General features: G+C 42.2%; 4 protein-coding genes across 4 annotated transcripts in view; 3 read left to right on the top strand and 1 right to left on the bottom strand.

Annotated features, from left to right (window-relative positions):
• The window catches only part of tmigd1 (transmembrane and immunoglobulin domain containing 1), an 83,395-nt gene extending 66,422 nt beyond the window's left edge, over positions 1-16,973 (bottom strand). The window contains exon 1 of the mRNA XM_070917661.1: positions 16,800-16,973. Within this exon, the coding sequence (XP_070773762.1) occupies positions 16,800-16,973 (174 nt within the window). The remainder of the gene's footprint in view (positions 1-16,799) is intronic.
• On the top strand, positions 4,130-6,160 carry LOC139294762 (neurosecretory protein VGF). The gene has a single exon (XM_070916679.1). It carries the CDS (start codon positions 4,130-4,132, stop codon positions 6,158-6,160), a length of 2,031 nt encoding a protein of 676 aa, XP_070772780.1.
• A 1,711-nt stretch (positions 16,974-18,684) lies between the features above and the next one.
• Positions 18,685-22,184, top strand: LOC139295470 (F-box only protein 39-like). Its single transcript, XM_070917665.1, has 6 exons — positions 18,685-19,142; positions 19,270-19,441; positions 20,190-20,489; positions 20,869-21,093; positions 21,785-21,961; positions 22,059-22,184. The coding sequence occupies exons 1-6, from the start codon at positions 18,685-18,687 to the stop codon at positions 22,182-22,184; spliced, it is 1,458 nt and encodes a 485-aa protein (XP_070773766.1).
• A 1,145-nt stretch (positions 22,185-23,329) lies between these two features.
• slc25a1a (solute carrier family 25 member 1a) lies at positions 23,330-26,030 on the top strand. The gene is made up of 9 exons (XM_070917666.1): positions 23,330-23,576; positions 24,089-24,196; positions 24,310-24,409; positions 24,893-25,031; positions 25,157-25,241; positions 25,349-25,453; positions 25,552-25,667; positions 25,746-25,819; positions 25,916-26,030. Exons 1-9 carry the CDS (start codon positions 23,330-23,332, stop codon positions 26,028-26,030), a joined length of 1,089 nt encoding a protein of 362 aa, XP_070773767.1.
• The last annotated feature ends 980 nt before the right edge of the window (positions 26,031-27,010 follow it).

The following is a 27,010-nucleotide window of genomic DNA, read 5'->3' as shown; positions in this document are numbered from 1 at the left end:
TCGTCTGGCCTTGCTATTGATAACGTTTAGAATTAGGGTCAGAGAGCATAAAATTAATCATTCAGAAAAGCTTTTTTTGCTAGCAGTACAGTCTAATATGTAACACGGGCACACATGCATTTATTTGTGGGCGCCACTTTATGATAAGGATGCAAATCATGTGCTTAAGTAGTGCGTAACTAATGCATGAGTCATGATGATTTAATGAATCATGAATTCCTGTTGGTCACTTTTAGGAATGATCGAGTCACTGTGAGTTTATGTGATTATATAAGGCTTCATTTGTCATCAATCAAGAAATCTTAACTCACAGTTACTTCAAGCCACCAAATTAGCTGGAATCCAGTTACATAGAGGGACACATTTCAGAACCAATTCAGGTAGAAATATGAAGCCGTTTAATAAAACTGGTGATCATATGTAAACTTCTACATGACCCCAGTGTTGACAGGTCCCAGTCAGATTCCTGGCACAATATCAATACCCACTTTTTCTTTCTCACTTCATTACAGTGTTGTTTACTGTGTTCATTCTTCCCGGATTTGTCACCTGGCACTTGTGAGATGCTGCAGTGCACTCCTTCTGTGCTACTCAACAACAACAAAAAAATATCATGTGCCACCCCTTACTGTAACTTGTATATGTGACATAAACAAAGCCTGTTGGATCATGCTGCAACATGTAGATGTTTGCATCTGACTGCCATAAAACAGCCTCATATTTTCATGAGAATAGGTAGTAATCTGTTTTTAGAGAGGCTGATCAAATGCACGGGTCTAAAATACCCTCCTCTATGTACATCACTGCATTCTAGCTAATTATGTGGCATATGAATGAATGTATGAAGAAACTGTGAGTTAATATTCATTGATTAATGATCCATTAAGTGTTAACTAATCACCTAAACTCACAGTGACTTGATCATTTCTGAATGGTGAGCAATGGGAATTCATGATACATCCTGCATTAATTCATGCGTTAAATCATCATGCACTACTTAAGCATGCGTTTTGCACCCTTATTATGAAGTGTTACCGATTTGGGAACAAAAGGTTGTTCACTTGTGTCTCTGTGATGTGGAAGGGAATGGTGATGAGAGGCCATGTTAAGAGCACAATGTGGTGCTGACAGATGGAGAGCAGCCAGAAATGATGTGAGACAGCGGGTGGAAAATTGTGCAATCCCTGGAAATTGAACAGAAATTGAGCAGCAAAAAAGCGCGACTGTGCCCGTGTCCCCCGCGAGCCATGCAGCCACAGAGGATCAGGGCCACCTCAGACAAAAGCTTAACAACTAGGCTGCAAGAAAAATCGGCCTCTGGAGTGCACGCCACTTCTCTGTCTGAAGCTACAGATGCAAGTCATTGATTCTTTGGAGCACGTCACTAAATGACCCTAATTGATAGCCTGTGAACAAGGTCAATCTATTTTTTTCCCCAGCTCCTGAATCTAAAACAAGCCGGAGCAGAGGAAGGAAGGAACAAGGGAGGAAGAAGCAACACGCTAACCTTTAATGTGTGAGAAGGAAAATGGCTGCGTACCAGCTCAATCTCTACAATTTTCTCTTTTCATTGAGGAAAAGTACTATTTCATTCATGCCATTTCCGTTCATTCATCAGCTGGGGCCAGCCTAGACTCACAGTGCCATCTCCACACCAACATTCTTATCAATGGAAGTGACGTCAGCACTGCCTGCAGCTGGGGGTGGGGGGTGTGGGGAAGGGGGGGGGGGGGGGTGTCACGTGGTTCAGTGAGGGTATATACAATAAAGGTGCGCTGACCGTGGGGCTGAAAACATTCACTCAATTGTACATTAGCACCAGTGCTGCTGCCATACAAACACACCACGCAACTAAATAAAGAACCAGCCAGTTTGTTTTTTTCCTTGATGTTGGTCACAGGCTGAAGAGAGAGGGGGGGAAACTGAAATTCTCTCAGGTGATCCACTATTCATGAAATAATCTTGGCTTTACCCGCGTTGTGAGTTTCACCACTTCCCCACCCCCAAGTGGGACTCCAGGTAAGTGGAACGAAATCTCATTCCGTCTCATTCACAAGCCATAGGCGACTAATCAGATAGCTCAGGACATTTTGTATTTATGTCATTATTATTAAGTTACGACCTTTATTTGTAAAAGAGAGGAGTGAGGCGTGTTTTTGGAGTGTGGACTGAGGACGAATTTATTTTTGAAAAATCTCAACTTTATCAGATGAATTCATCTGTTTGCTGCAGCTGGGCGACTCTCTAATTGTAAAGTAGATGTGCACTGCGACTGTTTCTATAGGATATATATATATTTTTTTCTGAGTAAAACTAACTACATTTTGTAACTTTAGGTAATAGATCAATATTTCTACAAGTATTTTCCAGTTATTTTTTTTACTTTAATGTTTTTTACTAAATTGAGAAATTAACACATTTATGAACAAGCCACGTTTTTAATGAATTTGATGAATACATTGATATGTATAATAATAGTCAAGAATTGTAATAGCAAAAAACGATGGAATCTGATTCTGTTGTATTTATTTTTGGGGGGTGATTAAAGAATTAAGCCACTACAACGCGTAGACAATTATGTCTAAGAAATATTTCTGTGTGCAGCTGCTGCTCAAGAGCTCCTTTAAAAATTCGGCTGATATTTTTCAAACGTGAATACAACAAAAAACGTGAACATTTTTAGGATTTAAAAGCCACAGCAGCAACTAGAATTAAATTATTATGAAATTCTAATTAAATTAGAGTCTAAACCACATTCACTGCAGGCCAGTTACCTTATGAAGTGGATTTGTTTCGTTCTCCACCTTGCTGGTCCAGTTTATAAAAATGGAAATAGTTAAAATTTGGGCTGCACGCGGTGCTGTGCTGCCCAAATGTGTGCTTGTCTGCATTCCATCACAGCCACTGAGGAGAAACATGCTCACACCACACAAGGACAAAGCCGCGTTTCTAACTGACTGCCACCCCCCCGCCCCATTCCTTGTGCAAAAAAATAGGCTTTATCCCCTAAAATGTTACATCCAGCTCATTTACAATCTGGATGGACCACTCAGGCACCGTAGGGTTAAATAACTCAACCGTGGCCAACAGCTTTACGCATGACTTCCCCGTGCGTGCCGTCTCTTGTCCTGGCCACATCGCTTTGACGCGTGGAATACCAAAATCACAGCCAATACAGGGACAGATCTCGGATCAATTTGTATTTTCTGTATTATTTTTAAGAAATAGACGTTTTGCGCTTAAAATGGCAAGTGCGTGCGTTCTGGTTGGGTTGGCTTGGAGGAAGAGGTGAGAGATTTTTTTTTTTTTTTGAATACCAGAAATCCAGACTGAAAATTCAATTCGCTAACGTGCCTTTCTTTACTGTTGTAACAGTTTACTCGAGTAAATCTCATGAGAAGACGAGAAATAATCAGAGCATGCATCAATTCATCCGCGCGGTGGAAAGATAATGACTGGGTTAACGCACGACTACAGACCAAAAAAAATGGCTCATGTTTAGGTTCGAAGCGCAATTTCTGTATGCAAATGATTTCCTTCCTCTTGAGAGACACGGGCAGTTAAATATCGAAAGAAGCACGGCTGGTTTATATGGTCAGATCAGATCTCTATGTTTCCAGTTACACGGAGGTTGCAATGGCAGAAAAAAAAATCACCTAATAAGAAACATTGTAAACTAGAATTTGATTTTCCATCGGAATAAAAAAAAAAAAAACAGCCAGAAAGATGCAACTTTCTTTGCTGGATTTGGCATGGCTCATTAGACTGCGTTTGGCTGCCTGCTTTGTTCTCAAACGTTTGTTCAGTTCACTGTGTTTACTGCTTTTGTATGGTGGCTTCATGGTGGAAAGATATCCTGTTTGTAAATTAGAGACTGGTAATCTAAATGATATTTTAAATTTCTGGCAGGTTCTAATCCTAAAGTCAGTGAAGTATTTTTTACTAGTCATTCTCTGTATATTTTAGACTGGTCCTTTCACAAAAACAGCTGCATATGTGCTCATATTGTCATTGAAAAAAAAACTACAACAAATGATATTTGAATCATTTCTCATGTGTCTTTTGTCCTTCTCCCTCTGCCTTCTTGCTTTCTTCTTCAGGTGCTTAACCTCCCTCCTGCCAGTTCTGCATGGTCATGACCTGTCATCACGCCCCTTCCACAGCCCACCTCATCCTATTGGTCCTGCTCATTGTCACTCCACAGCTGGCTGGCACCGCCCCTGTGTGGGGTGAGGGAGGGGAGGGAGGGGTGGAGGGGCACACCCGGACAGACCTTAAACAGGACAACCTCGCCCCCTTTCTCTCGCCCCCACCCCAGAGTCTCTCCAGCCCCGAAAACGAGTCACTAGACCGGGGCCGGGGCCCGGGTCAAGATAACCAATCAGATAAAGTGATGGACCCTGCACAGGTGCTCGCCATTCTTTTGGAGGCCCTGGACCACCCGGGGGAGAGTGAAATCCAGGCGAGCAGAAACAGAGGCTGGGATGAGGATCAGAGTCAGGAGCTGCCCTCCATTGAAGGCTTGGGGGGTGGTGAGATAAGGAGAACAGGGGAGACAGAGGGAGAGAGGGGGGTGGAGGAAGAGAAGGAGGGGCAAGGGACTGATAAGGCTATTGAACAGCTAATTGTGGCCCATTTGACAGCTGCTCAGGGTGATGACTTAGAGGAAAGGGATGAGGAGGATAAAAGCACAAGGTCAGAGGAGGATCAAGGGTGGTCTGTGGAGGATGTGGGACCTGATAGTGTAAGTGAGGAGGAAGGGAAAGAAGATGATGAGGGAAGGGAGGAGGGAAATGATTTAGGAAGTTTCTTAAACAAGGCCAGACAGAGTTCCACCTCACAGGGAGATGATCCTTCTCTGCAGCGCAAAATAAGAGGTTACTTCCAAAACATTGACTTGGGCCTCCAAGATAATGAGATCCTGCCTCCTCTGAAGGGCTACAAGGCGTACAACACTCAGCTAGCACGAGCTGGAAAGAAGTTGCACTGGCAGGAGAACCGGTCAGGCAACCGACCCATCAAGGGGGGCAACTTCATGGATGACTTTGAGGATGAAGGAGAGGAGCTGGAGGAGGAGGTTGAAGAAGAAGAGGAGAGCCTCTCCCACATGGAAGAGGAGGCGAGAGCGCGTGCAGAGAAACAGGAGGTGCTCCGGCAGCAGGAGGAGGCGGAGCGAGCCAGAGAGGAGGAGCAGAGGCTGGCAGACATCGCCTCTGACATGCTGCTGCAGTACATGGGGAGGAAGCAGCAGTCCTACATGAAGCCCCGGCAGAAAAGCAGCATGGGGGCCGCCGGCAACACCGCTGAGGACAAGCGCTCGGAGGAGGTCCTCCCCGACGAAGATGACCTGGACCAGCAAATGATCGACAGGCTGATTGAGATCAGCAGCAAGCTGCACCTCCCTGCTGATGACGTGATTGAGATTATTAGTGACGTGGAGGAGAAGAAGAAGAAAAGGAAAGAGTTGCAACAGCAGCCAACCAGCAGCAACCCTGTCGCCCCGCGCTTCAGGCCTCTGGTGCCTCCTCCTCTGGCTGCTCCACCTATCTACCACTACACAGCCTCAAAAAACCCCAAGAAAGCCCCTTATAAGTACAACAAGTCCAACAAGAAATGGCACAAGGACAAAGTCAAGTCATACAAGCAGGACTATTGGTATAAGCCTCAGAAGCAGCTTGACTACTGGTATAAACCCCAGAAACAGTTTTTAGCCTTCCCCTCCTATCCCTACTACCAGAAGCCATATCGAGCATACTACCCTGTTTATTTCCCATATCCCAAACCACAATATTATGGCAAGCCCCCCCCCTCCAGAGACCAGCCGTTCGGCCCCCAGGAACTTGACCTCCAGGCCCCAAGGCGCAGGCACAGGGCTGGGGGTAAGAACCGTGGACAGGGCTGGAGGCAGCAGCCAGCGCCACGCCTGCCTCTCACCCCTTATATCTCTAACTATATCCTTCCTCACCCACGGACCTACCAACCCCTACCTCCGCCCAAACCAATAACCACGCCCAGGAGAGGCAGGCGACCCCCATACTACTATCCACAAGTCACACCGGGAGATGACTATGAGGAAGATGGGCTGGTCCCTCAGCTGAACAGTGAGGAGGAACTGGAGAACTTTATTGAGAGGATCTACATGAAACGCAGAATGTATTGAGAGACTTTTTGGACATTTGTCAGATCAGAGGGACTGACAGAGGTGTGATAGATATACAGTATCTGGAGAAAAGCTAAAAGAGAGGTGAAAAAAAAAGACTCAGAGGAGATATGTGTTTTGAGCCTGATGGAAATTTAAGGGTCAAGAAGTAAAAAGTTAGATTTATGTTGTTTTAATCACTGTATTTTTTGTTGTTTTTCTCGGTCAGGGAGACGATGAAGGGGTCCCAGTTTAAGCTCCCTGTAACCATGTTCAGCCTCTTGCTCAGTTTACATTTTGAAACAGAACATACCATGGTGTATGTCTGCCTCCATTCAGGTCAATCTCTGATGCTCTTGCATTATTCAGAGTTTTCTAGAGGACACACACACACACACACACACACGCAAACACACACACACATCAACACACCTACATACAATCACAAGCAGATGTGCCCATTGTAACCATGTTTACAACATCACTTTTTATCTTTTGTTTTATATTCTGTATGTCATATTACAAAACTAAAGTAGTTCAATTACTTCTTAGCAACACAAATATAAAAAAAAAACCAAACACTGCTATTGTCAAATGTTGACAGCATATTTTTTGTTGTACTTGATGTGTGTAGTTGCCTTTCTTATTCTCGATTGGATCCACTTTAAACAGCTGCAATTTGCAAAGGTGCCAAATACACACATTTCAGTTTTTCAAACTCAAGATTCAGATTTTTGCCTTACAAGCACCATGGTTCTATAAAGGGAAATATCATATTGTATATTATTATCATCACAACCAGGTCCCAATGTGGAAACCCTGTGGACTCCAAAAGCACAAACTTAAACACTAAACACTTCCAACCTGGTGGACGAAGGGTTTTCAATCATTTTGGGATCCAGAAGTTATTGTGTCAACACATTTATGGCAGATCCACCTTAATCACCACAGTACTCCTTGACCTTGTAGGAGTCCTTCATGTTTTCTCTCATTGTTCATCTCCAATTCATGTTTTCACTCACCTATTTCTTTGTTTTCCCCCCACACATACTTTATCTTGCATCACATCCATTAACTTTATCTTTTCTTTCTTTCCAAAAAAAAAAAAAAAGAATACTTGAATTCACGCTATCTGTTATGCAGCCTTTTTAAACTGATTTCCACCAAGAGGCTGCAAACATTTTGTTCATTTTCCGAGGAAATTCATTGAAAAGTTTCAGGCCGGGGAGTCAGGGATTGTGCTTAAACCGTTAAATGCACGTCTTTCTACTTGCATCTTAAAAAATGAACAAAAAAAAAAGAACAAAAAAAGAGAAAAAATAAAACAGTATGGGGAATTCAAGATGGTTGTTTTCTCTGAATAAACTGTGAACATAAAAAAAAGAAATCTCAACGGAAGAGGGCCACTGTGTCCACAGTGAAGCCATCTGTCTTGTAAAAGGAGAGTGTTGTTGTTGATGTCACCTTTAGCATTGTAAGATGTACAGTGTGAAATAAATATGCCTGTGCAATGTGTAAATAACAGCATGATGATTACTAGTTTTGCTATATGATAAAAAATAAAAGCAATTATTTTATTAAAGTTCAGTTTTTTAATGGCTTTTTGGCGAGTGCTATGTTGTACTTGAATAGCAGCAAATATAGCAAGAACACTTGATTCTTGAGTAACGAAACAAATCAAAATACACAAAAGAGGAAGACAATTGGTTGAAGCGTAGCGGCAGCACGACTCATGTATGTCACAGTTGCATCAATATGGAGACAAATGAAGAAAAGCCTATAGAGGGAGTTTATCATATCCCCAGACAGTCAAAATGAACATGAGAAAAACAGCAAGAATGGGAATGAAAAGGGGGAGGAATAACTGGAGAACGGAAAAATTCAGAAGGAGGGAGGGAAATGGTAACTGCAGTGATTGATGAGTCACATGATTGGTGGATGAGTCATCCATCTGTACACTGTGCGCAGGACCACACATGCACACACACACACACACACACACACACACACACACACACACATGCACATTCTCTTTGAGCTGTATAGTAATTTAGCTGCTGGCATTCAAGATAAAGATTGAGTCATGTTCGCTCCTGCCTCGAGCCAGCCAATCAGCCGGTGGAAAAGGTGCTTGGTAGATAGGTTTTGCCATATCTTGTTTCCACACCTCCTCCTCACTCTCACTTCACACGGGCAATATGCCCTTCTGCTATAATTCCTTGAAGTGCTCCTGGCTTGCCGCTTGTTTGGCATCAAAACAAACCTTATGTATGCTGTCAGTGGTACAAACACTGACAGTGATTAGCAGGCAGTCAATATGGTCTAATCGCATGTTATCTTGCCAGCTTGCTCACCAGTTGATTGGAATGGTACCTTTCATAGCTTTATCTTGGCTTGTTGAGTCATTCTTGGATTCCATGTTATGAATTCAGATTTTTAATTACAGCTTGTACCTTCTGTAGATATCCTAGGTGACTATAAGAGTGAATATCTTTATTTATCTGGTTTTGTTTAATCTGTGGCTGCTGTGATTTCATTATTAAGGCCCCCTGGCCATCAGCAAGCTGTGCTACTGTGACAAAGACGATGCAACCAGGCCTACAAGAGCCACTGACAGTAATGTCTGTAACATTTATATATGTCCAGCAATGTAATAATATGACATACACTATGGTTGTATTGTTGGTAGGAAAAGGCAAAGGATTAGTTTGACATTTTGGACATTTACAGAGAGTCAAGTGACATCACTTGAGTCAGCATCGGTTGAGTTAGAAAATGAAAAAAAACATCTGTGCGTGTGGAGTTAAAAAGAAGTAACCTCAATTTTAGTAAAAATGAATAACATGCTTTTACTTTTACTTGCTTGTGTGTGCCCCCTTCCTTTCCGCTATGTAGCCAACTTCTGAAGGTGAGAACTCAATTTTCTGACCGTTATGAGTACAGCATCCAGTTACTCATCAGCTCATCTATCTATTTTAATTTAATTCAATTTAATTTAATTTGTGATTTTATTTTTAATTTATTTAAGTTTTAATTCAATTTAATTTAATTTAATTTAACTTTGATCAAATTCAAGTTAAATAAAACAATAAAATTTTAATGTAATTTGTTTTTTATTTAAATTTAAAAAAATAAATAATACAACTTTGTTTGTTTTATTTAAATTTTATTGTATTTACATTTCTTTTATTTATTTATTCCAATTTATTCCAATCTAATTTAATCTAATCTAATCTAGCTCCTTTTTATGTATTGATGAAAATCGTCTCTTCAAGGTGCCATTTGGGCTTTTGTAAACTTCCATAACATTCTCAAATTAAACATTAAACTTTGGTGCACACTGCAACAATATGAAGAGAGGTTGCTAAGCTGTTCTGTGCTGTAAAGCCAGTCGTTAGATGTTTCAATAAAATCTCAACATCTCAAAATTGACGGGTTGATGATTTATTGATGGTAATGTGCTATATGTTGGACTTTACACCCCACATAGTGGCTAATACATGATACATAAACACCTGTGTAAAGTCTGTGCGATACAATAAGTTCAGTTTTTCTCCCTCACACAGTAGATTTCACAGTTTTGAAGATGTGGCTAAGCAGGTCCACTCTGATAATACAAGACGTCCGCTCAGAGGATGCTCACACATTGTTGCTTATGAAAAGGAGCCTTTCATAAAGTCCTCTTTCACACCTTGTTGCCAAGCCGTGGACAAAAAGAGCATTGTTGAGACGCTGCTATTTACATGCCCACATTCATATTTCTGCGACATAGTACACAGTTGAGATTTAAAATGTTTAACACAATGGGATAATTGTGTGTCAGGCTTTAGATCACATTACGTCCTTATAGTAATCATTTATATTTTGCCTGGTGGGTGTGCTATAATTAAAATGCAATTTGAATTTTTCAAAAGGTTCCAACTCTCACAGGCACAAAATTTGGTTTACATCCAGCTCCTGGCACAAAAGAGTCTGACAGCACAGCAATTCATCAGTAATGGCCCCAAGAAGCCTGTGCATTTACAGAAACAGAAACGCGAGGAAAAATGTCAGCCATTAGTAGTATGAATATTGAATTAATATAGCCATAAGACCTTCAAAATCTGATTAAATAATGATCATGAATTTCTACAGCAATGGGACTTTGGCTGAACCTTTAACTTTAAATGTCAGCATGACATCAGCAAAACAGAATTTACTATGCACATAAAGTGAAGAGTTGACACTAGTTTACAGTGTAAACAGTTACAGTTACAGATCAACATTGGCAAAAGTTCTGGTTGTGCAACAGTTGGTGCAATGGATGTGTTTACACATGGCTTGAAAAAAATTACATCAAACCTAACCTACTAACACCACATGAAATAGGACCAAATCACCATTGCAAACACTGATACAAAAATGGGTCATATTAGGTTGCATGGCAACTAGCAGTATCTTGTTTATGGTCTTTTGTTCAGTAAACAGTGTATTTTTATGCCCTGGTTTAAAGGTTTTTCCTCTTTCCTTATTCCCATTCTTTTTGTGCCTGTCAGCTCTGTCTTGGGTTGTGTGGCATATTTATGCTGCAATTTTGACCAGGACTTTCTCAAAAAAATATATTTTAGATGGCTAAACTGAGGTTAAATAAAAAAGAAACTGTCCCCACTGTATATGTTGTGCATGACCATCATACCCTTCTTGGTCGGTTTCGGCATCGCTGTTTTTTTAAATCAATTTTACCTGTGTTTGCCATATGTTGTTGTGATTTTACACCTGTTTGAACACAAGATGTTTTGTCAGCGTTCTGTTAGTCGCCTCATGTTGCTTTGAAAATACGTCGTAAAGTGTTGATTTCCACACCTCTTTTGTAACTGAGAAATGCTGCTAATTGGTATTTAACCTGTAATATGAACCTATCTTTGTTGCAGTGTTTGTAACTGTGATTAAATGACTTCAGAGTTAGACCTCCAAGGCATGCCAGGATGTTTTTCTGACCCAGTGAACTGTAGTCTGTGAAGTTCTTTGATGCATTAACTGAAAAATGCGATGACGAGTGAGGTTGTTCCTTTTGGCAATGAACTTGTTGCCTTTATATCTCTTGATTTGATTGAAATTAAAGTATAAAATATGATTCTTACAGAGGTTCAGTCATGGTTTAACATTACTGAGCTTTAACAGTTTACAACTTGTGTTTTTTTATTTTGAAATTTGGTCAAATTTGGACCTGAGGATATAAAAGCTGCTGTGAGAGGAGAGACCTACTAATCAAAAGTAGCCGAAAAGGCGAGATATGGCAAACACCTTCAAATTGATATCTCTGGGCCAAAATATAGGGTTAGTGTTAGTATCACAAAATGACTTAAAATGCTATCAAACCTAGATACATTCAATCAATTTGAAGCAGGCACGGCAAATTTTATGCCTCACATCCGTATGTGGTTGGTTGTGAAGTCAAACTTTATTATCCCTCCAGGGGAAATTTGGTTGCAGCCGGGTATACAAAAGAAGACACATTCATCATAAAAAACATATGCATCAATCTAGACAGATCACAAGGACAAACAGTGCAAATGTGAAGGCAGAGCAAAAAAACAGCTCAGTGCCAAATGCATAAAGTGCTTGGGTGCAGAGATCACTTGTGCAAATCCAGGCTACTAATTGTTGTGCAGACAAAAGAGACTTTGTATGTTTTTGTCCTCTGAGGAGACACTCTGTATCCACAGCCTGGAGGTAGGAGCTCAAACTACCTCTGCAGGGGGACAGTCCAACATGGCCTGGGCCTTCCTTAGGACCTACCTACAGTAGAGGTCAGAGAGCTGCAGCTATGACTTTACTGTTCTATTCTTATTGGCCAGATTCAGGTTTCCAAACCATGCCACAATACAGAAGGACAGCCCAGACTCAATGAAACATCTATAGAGTCATCACTGTAGTGCACACATTAAAAGAGTTCATTTTTCTCAAGAGGTACAAATGTTGTACCTTTTTACCTTTCATCTACATTTGGTTGGAAGCTCAACTAGTTTGTCAAACACGGTACCCAAATACTTGTGATTTTCCACCAGGTCATTTTCATTCCCCTCAATATCTGTCAGTTTTGGCTTGGGTGCTGTCTTCGTAAAGTCAATAATCGTGTCCTTGGTTTTAGACACATTCAACTCAAGAAAAGACTCCTTACACCAAGACACAAAACTTAGCATAACAAAATCATCAGCAAACTTTATATGGTGTCTGTTCTTGCATTTAGTTTGACAGCTGTTCGTGTAAAGAACATAAAGGAGGGGAGACAACACATCCATGAGGAGAAGCAGTGGACGGGTGAAGTTTATTTGAAAGGATACCATTAACTCTCACACATTGTGGATGGTCTGTCAAAAAGTCCAGAATCCACCCAATGACATTAATATCAAAGATTAAAGAGGTTGATTAGCAAGTAAATTGCTGACACATAAATGTCATAGGTGATTATTAGATATCTTCAAAGAGTCAAGATACTTGAACTTTTTTCCATATGATGTAGCTTCTGACCTTAAACAGCTTTTTGAATGGAATCTGAACCTTGCCATTGTGGTCCCCCCCCCTCATGTTTGTTAATTTTGTCATCTGTTAAACTACCATTGTTGGACATAATCTATGCCACATAATACGCCTCATCAACCATGCTTTCACCAGCCATTAGGACAACAGAGGCAGAGCCGCGAAGGCCTCTCCCTTGAAACCGCATCCTTTGTTTATGATCTCTACAACCCTTGTCTTTTTGCTCTCTCCTTTCATCTCTTCTCCTCCTTTCTGTATCCCGCTCTCTACCCTCATTCCCATCTTCTCCCTTTTTCCTTCAATTATCCATGCCCCCCCCCTACTCCTCTGTAATGCTCCCTAACACCCAATCTTCGTCTCCTTTTCTTCTTTATCCTCTCTCCATTTCTTGTTTTGTATGCAAGCCCCAAGGGAGAGAAATGGGTGAAAAGCACTCTCTCTGCACCACTGTCACAAAAGACTGGTGAGTCATCGCCACTTATGTTCCTGTCTCCCTCCTCCCACAAAAAACACACATATACAGGAAAAACACTCAAATTACTCCTTACCTGCCGTGCACTTACAGGAGGACGCATACAGACACACGTATCAGTGAGTGCGCTGGCACACAACACAACACACACACACACCATTTAGAGACACACAAGCACGTGCACATGCACACACACATTCCACAGCTCTTCAAAACGACCCTGAAATTAAAAACCAGTCACATAATTTAGTTGATAATTGTGGTTGAAAACGGCTTTCATTGATGTGTGCTGCCTATCATGTCTTACATGATTATGTGGAGTTTGAATAGTGGAAACTCGTGTCAGTGAAGAAGTTAACGCACAGGAAAGGAGAGCTGAATAGAGAGCTGCTCATGCAAGAGATGCTCCTGGACTAGGGGAGACAAAATGAAATAACCGGTGGACAAAAATGGACAAAAAGAGCGGGGAAAAGAGAGAAAGACAGAAATTCCCAGAGGTAGTGATGTGGCTTTGGTATTGTTTGTCCACCGACAGCTTATGAGCCACAAAGCAAATGCTCTTCTTCCATCTGCTGGAGGAATGAGTCACTTACAATGCAGTCATGTTGCTGTTGTGTGCACAAGATGGCAGTCCTGGATGAACACAATGTACAGAATGACACATTGAGCTGCTGCTGTCAGCCACTGCTGTTGCTACAGTGGTGAAATAAATATTTCAGATCCCAGTATTATTTTAAGTATTATAAGCAAAATGTACTTAATCAAAAGTACACATTAGGCATCAGAGTGGCCCCTTTCAAAATGGTAAGAAGCATTTTAATGTTGCAGCTAATGAAGGTGGGCTCATTTTATCTACTTCATACACTGTTGGGTAGTTTAATCTACAATGACACATCATATTTTATAAGATGATTATTTGCTTTGTGCCTTAAATCTTAATCAGCAAAGTAACCAATAACTACAGCTATTTATCTAGCTAGCTTGCTAGATAAATAGCAACTTAAATGGTTTTCAGATTGATGAAACGTTTGTTAATTATCACATGAGAAAATTCTTACAGTTGAGAAGCTGGAACTGGGGAACATTTAGAAATGTTGCTTAAAAAATGACATCAACGATTAATCGATTATCAAAACAGCTGACAGTAATTTTTCTGTCCATCAATGATTCGACTAATAGTTTAGCTCCGGCGATGGTCATTGGTTGATTCAAACAAATATATTTTACTGTAATATTGTAAATAAGTCTCTGTATCAACAACAAGACATATCTTTGTACACTGTTTATTGCTGTTGAATAAAGTAAATACATTTTATATTCTAGGGATGCTGTGGGAGCACAGTGTGGACACTTTCTAGGGTTTGAATTTGCAGAATGTGTATTCAGCATTGGTCTTAGCATGCTTGTTTGTGTCAAAGCAGACTCCACTGCAGAGACATCAGAGCCCTCACCTCATTACTCTTTACAGAAACCTGCTTGTGAGCTATTCAGACACATCAAATATTGAAAGCCTGGAGTTTCCGTTTCACACGCAGAGAGGGAGGGGAGACAGCAGAGACACAGACAGACGGGAGGACAGACAGGGGCCGAGGAAGAGACGGAAAAGTCAAAGAACGGTGGGATTAAGAGGAAGAAACAGAATCAGGCACCCTGGGAGGGAGACACATGAGCAGGGATGGAGGGAGAGAGGGAAGATCAGGGAGAGAGCACCCAGAGGTAAGGCAAGGAGAGTCTCAATGTTTATGCCTAATCACATGCTCGTCTTGAGTGTAACAGTAGAGGCTGCATCCGCGTAATCAGCTGAAGATTGATTGGCTGATAACCTTCTAGTCAGGCGGTTAGGAGGACATGTTTTTTAATTCTGCGGCTTCTCTCTAAACCTCAGTGGGACGACTTCTACCCAGGTTGACACACTGACTCAGAGCTGCAGTGAGGAGAGCAGCGAGCCCCAAAACCTGCAGGAACCAGAGGAGGACAACCAGGCTGATGTTGGAGGCTGTGATGGAGAGGTGGAGCCCAGTCAGGTAAGATTGGACAGGAAGGATTAACACTAGACCAGCATTCGTAATATATACTGCAAACTTACATCAATCAGAGATAATGTACCTCCAAGAAAGTCGTAACTGAGTGAAGTTAAAACAAATTTTTGCTCCAGATTTTGGTGTGCCCCTTATTTGATGTGATTGATGAAGGTTGGGGAGGATCTATGTATCAGTGGCGCAGAGACCTTACCACAGGAGACTCTGATAGCCACAAACACACAGGACGATGCTGACTGCCTCCCATTGTCCCCCCTGCCAACAGAGGAAGAGTTGACCCCCCCTTCAGTGTCATCTCATCCCTCCAACACACAGAGTAAGTCACACACACACACACACACACACACACACACACACACACACACACACACACACATACACATGACTTATATATGGTCCTTGATTTGTATCTGTAACCAGCTCATTTGAGGCTATTTACTGAAGTGTTAGCATTAATGCTGGCGTAGTACTTTTGTGTTTGTGTCTTCACAGATCGCCCGTCTGAACCCTGCTGGTATTGCCTGATGTCTCTTGACTCAGAGTATCGTCCTGAAACTCCTAAACAGGTTTCAACCTCTCTGACTAAACACATTGTTTCGCTGAGACAGAGCTGATCAGATACACTGAGAAGTGGAAAAGCTGTGTGAACTTATTTTCTCTCTAAATAAATTTCACAAAACCTCTATGCGCAATTAAAAATAACAGCCTGTCCTTACTGGGAATTCATAACTTCTTTATGGAAATAAACCTTGTGCTTTTTGACCTAGTGAGATCAGAAGAAATACTGTTTGTGTGGCGGCATTTTCTAAATTCATTATACTGATTCATAGTAATTTTACTAAATACATTTTTTTTCACTTTCTATAGTTTTGGAGGATGTGTATCAGCTGGCGTTAATGGTTTTAAGAAAATACCTTAACAGGACAAATACCTAAAAAGTCCTAAAATACAGAGTGAAGGCTAAATACAATTAACAGTAAAATGTACAACTAAAAGTTTGTATGGAATTAATTATATTTCAGATCTACTGTATGTGGCTGAAATATATTGTGCACAAGTTCATACATTTGCACAAATCTTGCCCGGGTGCAAATGTGCAGGAATACATTTTTAAAAAGTGCTATTTCTCAAAGCTTTGCCATGGAAAGAATGACTTTAATTTTTCATTTAATTAAAATTCAATTTTATTATGATAATCTTTTTTTCTTTCACACCTTCTATCAAAGTTAATATTCCCATTAGAACATTGCTTTTGACGGCAATACTGAAGTCAAATAATTTACTTAACAATCATCCACTTTTCATTATGATGATATTGAGTCCATTGAGACTGAATTATAGTAATGAGCCTGTGGGTTCATAGAAATGTGCTTGATATATTCCATCCAACTTTCTCTGAATGTAAGGCATGCTGTTATAAGTTCAGCACATCCCAAAAAAGTCAGCTCATTCATTCAGTGTCTGTGGAGCAGCTCTACAGTCTGTCTCTTTGTTAAAGATGCAAATCACATCTCAAAACGGAGCTGTAAAATATGCCTTTATGGTAACACGACTCTCCTGTGACGCTGTGTTGCAGGAATACTCGGATACTATGTCACCACTCCCCTCTAGTGGCCACAAAGTGAGCTACCAGACGGACCCTCGACCTCACTTTGGCGTAGCCTGGTCCTCCCACTCCACGTGTCGCCCTCTGTGGGGCAGCGAGGGGCCCTGCTGGGGGCAAAGAAACCAGGAAGTGCCCGATGAGACACACACCTGCCCTCACTGCAATCTGGGGCTGCCCCCTGACACACTGCGATGGCATGAGGTTGGCACAGACACTTGTAAACACACACACAGACATAAATAGAGACACACAGGCTCACAGTTTCCATCAAACATACCACGGCTTATGCCTCTCTGTTTACTAGAGATCTGATGACTGTTTTCTTTCTCTCTGCACAGGCCAAGTGTCTACTGTTTGAAGGGCTGAGGAACTCAAAGAAATAAATGGAGTCATCATCAGACAAATATGTTGCTTGTGCTTTAAAAAAAATTCTCTGGAAATACTTTGCACCTAAAAGTTCTGTGCAGCGTCTGATTCTGCTAGTAAACTATTGTCTGTTTAAGCTTAGCCATGTAAGCCATGTTCATTCCTTGTTTCATTATGAGTTTATGTTTACTTTCTGTGATATTTTTAATGATGTGTTAGTACAAATAAACAGCATGTGTACAAAATCAGTCTGTCTTTTCAAATATGAGTAGGCCTGCCTTTGAATGAAGAGAGGAGAGAGGAGAACCCTGCAGTAGTGCCCCTCTTCAGCTTGATGAAGTTAGGTTTGTTTTTATTCTATTCCACTTCCCTATTTCTTATTTTATTCATTAATACTGTCCCAGGATCCTTACTCCCCATCTCCTCCCTTCTCTTGCGTTGTTTTGTTTTTACTGGGGTATGGTTGCTAGGGAAAACTGGCTTATAGGTTGGACTGTTTTTGTAACCTCTGCTTTTCTGGGAGCTGCCTTTTGCTTCCTATTTTAATTGATGCAACCCTGCATCTCCATCCCAGTACAGAAAGCTCAGAAATGGCTGTATTTCTTAAGGAAACTTCCTGTGCCAAGTTAACATGGGATGTGCACGGCCCAGGACCGGAGGGCTCTGCAGTGGATGATTAAACAGAACATCATTGGTACCCATCTACCGGAGCATCAGTGATATTGGAGAGGTGAGGTGTCTGCACAGAGCCCAAAGGATACTAAAAGACAATACCCACCCCAGCCACACCATGGTCACCCTGCTGCCGTCAGGCAAGCGATACAGAAGTGTCCGCTGCCGTACCACCAGACTGGCTGTGAGACTCCTCAACTCCACCTCATCCTCCGCACCTAAACGACACTTAAATAAACGACATGGAACTTTCTGTTATGCTGGTTTTTGATTACCATCATTCCCATTATAAATCAAAGTATTTCTTTTAGCAGGTACTGTACATACTTTCTGTGTGTATACGTGTGTAGGTATATATGTATATAAGTAACTGTAGTATAGTTTTATTATATTTTATTCTATTCAAGTTTAAATATTTGCATATATGTTCTAAGTGTGTGTAGCGGGAAGGGGCTACAAATTACATTTCATTGTGCAACCCTCTGTTTGTGATAAATAAATGAATGTTGAACCTTTTCTAGAAAGAAGTAGTCAAACAATCCAACCAGTCAACCTGGCAACCCAAACGTTGTTCTAGTCAATGACTTAGAACTAATCTATAAAGCAGTACTATATTGCAGTATTTTTAATAGAACTATTAATAACGCCATGAGTTACAACTTATAAACCCTTTATAAAGGGTGCCCTATGAGAAAGTGGTACCAATTGTTGTAATGTGTTAATAGAAATGAATGGGGAACTGAACTGAGAATTGAGTCGTTGTGATGTCACAATAGAACCCAATTGAACGTTCTGTCAGTGTCCCATTCACTGTTGGACTGCTGGCAGCTTCAGGTAATCTCTCTGTCTCTCTGTCATTATACAAACAAAAATGGATGAGGAGTTTGTCCCATTGCAAAACAGAGAAGACAGCACTTTGGGGGAAGGTGTTGGTGGAGAAGATGAGGACAGTGAAAAAGAGATGGAAGAAGACAATGAAGGTCATGAGTGCAGCTCAGAGAGGGCGCGCTGTTGGGGGTCACTTCCTGATGTGTGCTTGAGGCATATGTTCGGGCTTCTTTCTGACCGTGATCGCAGGAGCGCAGAGCTGGTTTGTCATCACTGGCACAATGTCATGCGCTCTCCCTCTCTCTGGCGCTCCCGCTTCTTCTGCTTCAGTGGACGGCTGTCCAAATTCAGGCAGTCTGAATACTGCTCTGCTGTGACCTATGCCCGCAGTCTGGGAGTCTACCTGGAGAAGCTGGAGGTGTGTGTGTGTCCTCCACGCAGGTCCTTGGTAGCCCAGCGACTGGAGCAAGCCATCAGCGGGCTGTTCCTTGAGCTTACCAGGTAAAGGCGTGTTTCCTGAAGGCCTGTCTAAACCAAATCTTAGTTTTACACAATTCAGCACCAAAATAATCCCTCCTTACACTGTAACTGACAACTACCCAAATTGAACATTATTTTGTCTCCACAGTGTAAGGGCCCCACTCCGGTCCCTTTCCCTCATAGGGCTGGAGTTGGACCGGTCCTCCTGGACTTTAAGGCTCAGGACAGCTTTAGTAGACTGCCTGGTTGGCTTCCTCCGCAGAGGATCCTCAAATCTCACCTCTGTTTGTCTGAAGGGGATGCGAAACAACATGAATCAAGTGAGTACAACACTAGTCCAAAGATAATGTACCAGCAGATATGTCACTGCAGCCACAGGTGCTTCACCACAGTGATTTTGGTGAGCAAAAAGAGTCAAAGCTGAGGGCTGGGACTAGAGGTGTTCAGTGTGTGAATGAAGGAATCTTTAACACTGAATCCTCAAGCTGAGTGTGCTGAATCATCAGTGTCAGACAGATTCCCTCAGTAGCGTCTGACAGTGCCACTGATTGATCAGTATGTTATGTTCTAGAGAAAGGCTTACTGACAGACAGCAAAATCCACAGAAATAGCCCTGTTGCAGATTAGGCAAGATTTGTGCTGAGTCTTGAAACCAAGACTGAACTAAAGACGGGAAGCAGACACGAAACGTGACAATCCTGAATTATTTTTTCTTAATATTGTGTGCATAAGATCTTGTGCATACAAGATAAAGTAACGTCATGTTTGTATGGTATGGTGATGTGATAGCTGGCCGTAAAAAAACAAACAACAACTGCATAGTCAGAGACTACAAATCTGGATTTGAATAGCAATTCATAATTTCCACCACTACTTGGTAATCGTTTATACCTTAACTCTGTCATTAATGTCATTCCACTGTGAAAATACTTTTATAAAGTTAATTTAGTTTTTGAAGGGTGTCTTTTTAAAATGAAAGGAGAAAAGTGATACTGTTGTGAGAATGTAACATTCATTGTGTATTTTTAAACATCCACCATGCAACTTGTATTCATTAACAACCTCTAGGGTCTGGAGCTGCTTTCTGCCCTTTCAGATTCTCAGCACCAACGGTGCTCTATCTCGTCTTTGGACTTGGAGGACTACTTTTCTGGTGATGTGCCTGTCTACCTTAACCCCAATATGCCCCACGTGCTGCACCAATTGCAAGGCCTCACGGACCTGAGCCTGAGTTACCCTTGTCTGTCCAATGAGCTGCTAACGGCTCTCCAGCACAGACGGCGAGGACCGAGGCAGAACTCCAGTAGAGATGGGAAAACCTTGCAAACATTCTCACTGCACTGCGCGTTGAATGAGCCTCATCAACAGGTAAGCAAGAAATAAATTGACATTACCTGCTGAATTGCCAGGTTATAGCAGCCATTGGTACAGTGGACTATCCCTAATGAAAACTGCTTACATTGATGGCTGTGTGATTGCACAGAAAGCATTGAAAAATCATAGATATCAGCTTTGGGGAGTGTAAGGACACACACACCTGCACAGTCCTGACGGTGTAATTATTCTGCCAACTTATCCACTAAGTGAAATGTTCCCCTTGGCAAGATAATAGTGTAGGTGCTGTGAGATTAGTTAAAAGTCCTGGGTGTGAGCACATGCTGAAATAGCAAAAAGTGAAGAGGAAATAAAATACCTCCCCCAGGTTTCCTTTGTTCATTTCTGTCTCTGCTTCATCTTCTCTGTCAAGCTGGTTTGTGGTGGCTCATGGGCAACTTTGGCATCGAGCTGCCCGGGCCTGAAAGTCAAGCTTACGGTGGACGAAGTCATCAACACTAACTGCCTTGCAAGGATACTGCTGCCTGAGATTCCCCTGACAGAATACACCATGACAGCTCTCTACTCCCCCGACGAAGACTGCAGCGCCAAGCCTCTCCTCTGTGACTTGCTGCCTCGGTACAGACGCAGTCTGCAGGTCAGGATGCTGAGCAGGCAGCTTCACAGAGAGCAAAATGTAGAGATGATGTTAAACTGAATGTTCACCCACAACACATTCAGTGAAACATATCAATTCAGGTCATTTTGGTGTGATTTGCTGAGGTTTGGACATAAAAAGTTAGTAAAAAAGTAGCCGAGTCATTAAGTCTGGAAAGAGATAATGTTCTTCCTCCACTTTGGTCCAGACTGAAATATCTCAACAATACCAAACCGAATTCCACCGACCACATTTTTTAGCATGAAATGTAATTTTTGATCCTGGAAACAGTAGGTTTTTCCAGAGCTTTCAACTGCTTCTCACTGACACATTGAAATATGGTTGAAAGCCCTGAAAATAAAACTAGTAAGTGAACCTAGAGTTAAGGAACATGCTGCCTTATTAATGTATTGGATTAACTGGATTCAACAACAGTGTTGTCATCATTTGTTATCTGTGTTGTAAATAGAGGGACACATGATAAATTAAGTTTTATGTATATTTTGAAAAGTGTACGTCTATACAATAGATTTTGAGGTGGTTATATTGAAGTCATGTCACAAGTCAAGTTTGGAGCAAAGAACACGGCAGGAAATAGTTCTGTGGCGAAGAACCAAATTAATTTCAATCTGATTAGTACATTAAATCAATGTGAATGTGTGAATGTAACCTTGATCTTGTCTATTTTCAGTGTCTGACCCTGAACCTGGGCAACTGCAGTGAATCACTGGATGAGGAGCTGCTGGAGCTGGTTAAGGTGTGTGAGCATCTGGAGCAGCTGAGAGTCTGGGCTTTCTTAGAAATCAGAACTGTGGAGAGGCTGCTGCACATCAGACTGACACAAAGGCGCTTACTCAACATGATCAGAGTGAGAAAAAAAGATCAATAGTGTCTTGAATTTGCATATATACTGACATGCACATACACACCATGATAATGCTCGTGTTGATCATCTTGTCTTCCAGGTGAGAATCTACTCAGCGACTAATGACACCGACGAGCAGAAAGACCAGCTGGAGGAGATATTGTCTTCCCACCTGCATCTCCCTCCTGACCTGGAGTTTTACGCTGTAGTCTTCCCCCTCGTATGATCACTGAGCACATGCAAATGTGCGTGTGGAAGTGGACACAAAAACAATAAAAAGAATGAAGCATGAAATTCATCTGTTTTACAAATCATTTAACAATAATTGGGCATTTTAGTTTGTAGTTTCGACACTGAGTGATTTTCTCAGGGGGGTTGTGGGTTGTGGGTATGTGTGGAAACACTGACCTAGTTTCATTGTAAAGGGTGATCGGGGGAGGCAGTGTGTGTGTGTGTGTGCGCTCTGGCTTGATTGTGTGCTCATGACACACTACCACGGGAGTGAAGTCTATTGTATGCTTTTAATCTTATTTATTTGATTTCTTCTAATTTGTATTATTATTATTATCATTATAAGGCTCTGAGAGTATTAGTGTAAATCCCTGTGTTATGGTACCTCGATATCCCTCTATAAACACATATTTATACACACATGATACAGACCTCTGCATACTTATAAGTGTGTGTGTATATATATGCTAATGTACAGTTAATTCCATAGTAATCTATGCAATTCCAATGCAGCACATTGCCAGTCTATGGCTATGTATCCGCTTGACTTGCACTACTAATGTACAGTATGTATTAAGCATACATACAGTGTATATGACCCTAGTTTTAGTTCAGTCCCTTTACTTAGATTATGTCTAAATTATTATGTTTATATGATTTATATGATTATATATTAATTTGTGTGATAATGTTAATTCACCCTTTATAGACTGATATAATATTAATTAGATAGTGCACATCATAGAAGGGAGTATCTGGTGAGAAAAGGTCTAGAGTTTATATCTTCTTAAAGCAAAACAATATAATATTGGTTAATATTGGTGGTAACGGTTGTGGATTATCATAGCAGTTGACAGCCTGAGACAGACTACAATTTGGCCTCAGCATATCAATAACACAGCATCCTGCACGCTATTGGTCGCCAAATATCATGCATAGTCACATGACATGAGTAATGGCATTAGGCAGCATGGTGAGCCAATGGCCTGCCCCATCACCTGACCGCCATTTGAATATTGATGCTCTCTCAGCCGTCACACTGGTGCGCCTCCCTGTGTTGTTGTAGTGTGACATTGTCTGAGTGGTACCGTCATTACAGTTGGAGATATTTATTTTTTATCACCGGCCCCGGCGACCACAATGTCCTCCCTGCTGAAGCCGTTTTCGGTGAGTGAGGGGCCGTGCGAGAGCTGCGGTGTCAGGAGAGGATGCCCGAGCTCGGCTCCCCATCAGCAGCCTCCATCCCGGCGTCTGGCCGCCGCTGCCGCCGCGGCGGGGCCGGGCTCTCTGCCGGCCCACCAGCGGTCGTACGCAGCGAGGAGAAACCTGGCGGCTGCTGCGGTCGGAGGGAGGAAAATCACGCATCCTGGAAAGGCCATCCTTGCAGGTTGATTTTGCATTGCACATATTCATCCCGCAGATTTCCCCTTCCTAGTCGCCCATTGCTTTCTGCACAGCGCAGCCTAATCTCAGTCTGTCGCCCATTAAGGCTATCCATGCAGAACTGGGTCAAAACGCACTCAGCCAGCAGTGATGCTACAACAGTTGCATGTTGTAGTTGCACGTATTTGTGTCTTTTCTGTATTTATTTATTATTACAGTAACATTATATTCCCTTGAATTCATCTAAAAACATCTATATAGATGCTGAAAGGTTCATAACCTACATTCAGTGGCTCTCTTTTCCATGTGTAATCACATCACATTAGCATCTAATTAAAACACAGACATATGCCAGGAATTATCCAGCACCAGCACCTCTCTGCAATTAATCCACCTCATCTGTTTCATACTGGCATAGAAGCAGAAAGTTCTCTGAGAACATTCAAGAACAATCGTGCACAGTGAGGCAACACATCCCGACAGCAGTGTCTGTCTCCTCTCCTCCCTCTCACTCAGGTGGCATTGCAGGAGGAATCGAGATCTGTATCACCTTCCCTACAGAGTATGTCAAGACCCAGCTGCAGCTAGATGAGAGGGCCAACCCGCCGCGATACAGAGGGATCGGTAGGTCACTGGGACATGTATGACTGACTGCAGGTTTGTGTGCCAGTCTTCTGCTGGGTTACTCACTCCTGGATGCTGTGTGTGTGTGTGTGTGTGTGTGTGTGCGTGTGCAGGTGACTGTGTGAAGTTGACCGTGCAGGATCACGGGCTCAGAGGGTTGTATCGAGGTCTCAGCTCCCTGCTCTATGGATCAATACCCAAGTCTGCAGTGAGGTGAAGATGAACACATGATATACAGTCGCTTTTACACACAACAGTTTTTTTTGTAAAAATTAGCAAAATGGAGCTATAGAATAAACGCACATTTGGTTTGTGGCATCACAGCTCGGCAGGGTTGTAAACTCAAATTGTATTTAACAGTTGACTGATGTGAAAGCAGTGACACAGCAGTTCTTGTTACTTAAGGCAGCCACATGTGTAGGGCTGCAACTAATGATTTATTTTCATTATCGATTAATCTGCTGATTATTTTCTCAAATAATTGACTAGCTGTTTGGTCTTTAAAACATAGGAAAACAGTGAAAAGTGTCTCAAAGAGCCAAAGGTTATCTCAATGTCCAACCAACTGTCTGAAACCTAAAGAGGCTTTATTTACTATAATGTTGAGACGAGAAAAAGCAGCACATTTGAGAAACTGGAACCATCAAAGGTTTGCCCTTGTTATTCTTGAATGGAGCATCTTCCCATCCTTCATAGGTTTGGCACGTTTGAGATGCTCAGCAACCCGATGCGAGATGCCACGGGTCGGCTAGACAACACGCGGAGCCTCGTGTGTGGTTTAGGAGCAGGCATAGCAGAGGCCATCGTGGTCGTCTGCCCCATGGAGACACTCAAGGTGGGTGGAGCTGGTTGCTGTTACACATTTCCTTTACCGTAGGACGCTCTTCCCACGTCTGTTTTTATCAACAACGATCTGAATGAACACTGGACTGATGAAATGGTTCTTCCCTCGTCCTCCAGGTGAAGATGATCCATGACCAGTGTTCCCTCAGACCTCGCTACAGAGGCTTCTTTCACGGAGTCAGTGAGATCATCAGAGAACAGGGTAAGAGACCAGGATGGATCAACATGGTATTAATGGCTCTTATTTCATTTCATTAGGAATATTTGAGTCTTGAGTCTGTAACTACCTATATGATCTGTTTGATTTAGGTGTGAGGGGGACGTATCAAGGTCTGACTGCGACTGTGCTGAAACAAGGAACCAATCAGGCCATCCGATTCTATGTGATGAACTTGCTGCGCAATTGGTACAAAGGTGAGAAAGCCTGCTGACTGCAAAACAAAATCCCATGTCCCTGTCTCCTTTTTCCTTTACATTCTCCATGAATCCAACTTTTGGGTTTGGCCACTAAGGTGACGACCCCAGACGAGAAATGCACCCAATTGTCACAGCGATGTTCGGAGCGACGGCGGGAGCTGCCAGTGTCTTTGGAAATACGCCTCTGGATGTGGTGAAGACCAGGATGCAGGTAGGAAAACACACTCCGTGATGATTGTATCGCTGTCATCAGGTCTGCCATTTTTTAAGGCACTCTTGTTTTTTGTAGGGTTTGGAGGCCCACCGCTACAAAAACACAGTGGACTGTGCCTTCCAGATCTTGAAGCACGAAGGACCACAGGCGTGAGTAACTCTGATCCACCTCCTGATGCATGCTGTTTAGTTTTCACTATCGCAGACAAGCCGTCTAACGTCATCTCATCTTGGTCCCTCCTGCAGGTTCTACAAAGGGACAGTCCCCAGGCTCGGCCGCGTGTGCTTGGACGTGGCCATAGTCTTCGTCATCTATGAGGAGGTGGTCAAACTACTCAACGATGTGTGGAAGACCCAGTAGACCGGGGTCAGAGGTCCATAGGGAAGCACAGACCAGTGCCTCATGCTACGCACAACTGAACACCTCTCTTCTACTTCATACTAGCTCTCTGCGTTGCCCTGAGCTGATGACATTTCATCATGAGCAGTTTCCCTCCGTTACACAACATAACGTATCCTAAACGCGGTGATAGAAAGGGAGGGAGAGTGTCTGGTTGCACAAAGCAGCCCAGTTTAGTGTTTCTCCTCTTTCTCTAAGACTTAGGAATCATTCTATCTTGAAGAGTAGGAAAGGGCAAAGTCAAATGAAGCAATGAAATGATGTGTTATTCTGTGCGTCTGACCAAACTTGAAGACTCCATTTCTTGAGTCTTATTACCAGAAACATTAGTGTATTTAGCAAAGAAACACACATATAATTAACCAAAGGTTCAAATTAGAGAGGAGGGAAGAAAAGAAAAAAATAACTTGAGCAGGTTAAAAAAGGGATATTAAGTATATCTGATGTTTTAGCTTTCTATGACTGTTGTTACCGTACATGTTGTAGAGTGAACACTTTGTACTGAAACCATAAATGTGTCTTTTGATTCACTGAGTACTTACTATACTGAGCAGAGAACAGAGATGCTACTGGACACAAACGAGCAGGCTGCAGTACTTTTAAAAACATGTCTGTGCTTCAACACATCTGGGTGTTGTAATTGCTTACCTTGACTGTGCTTGTGGCCTCATCACATCAAAACATTGGCAGTGTTTCCTCGCTGGTGAACTGTAGACACTGTTCATTGTGCATCTTATGGCCGCTGCTGACAATCTGAGTATGGCTGCATGAATCTTGATGTAGCATCTGGCCCGTTAACAAGCTGACATTGGCTCGTAGGCTGCACAAACTGGTCTGGAGTCAGTACCTCTCCTGTTTCAGAGTGTTAACCTGATACATGTAGTTGCTGGGCACATATTGTAGGAATCCATATGTAGCACAATCTTCACATGCAGTCTTAA

Source organism: Enoplosus armatus, chromosome 13, assembly GCF_043641665.1.
Source record: "Enoplosus armatus isolate fEnoArm2 chromosome 13, fEnoArm2.hap1, whole genome shotgun sequence".
Taxonomy (NCBI): Eukaryota; Metazoa; Chordata; class Actinopteri; order Centrarchiformes; family Enoplosidae; genus Enoplosus; species Enoplosus armatus.
Note: the sequence above shows the minus strand (reverse complement) of the source record. Positions and strands in the feature narration are given on the sequence as shown.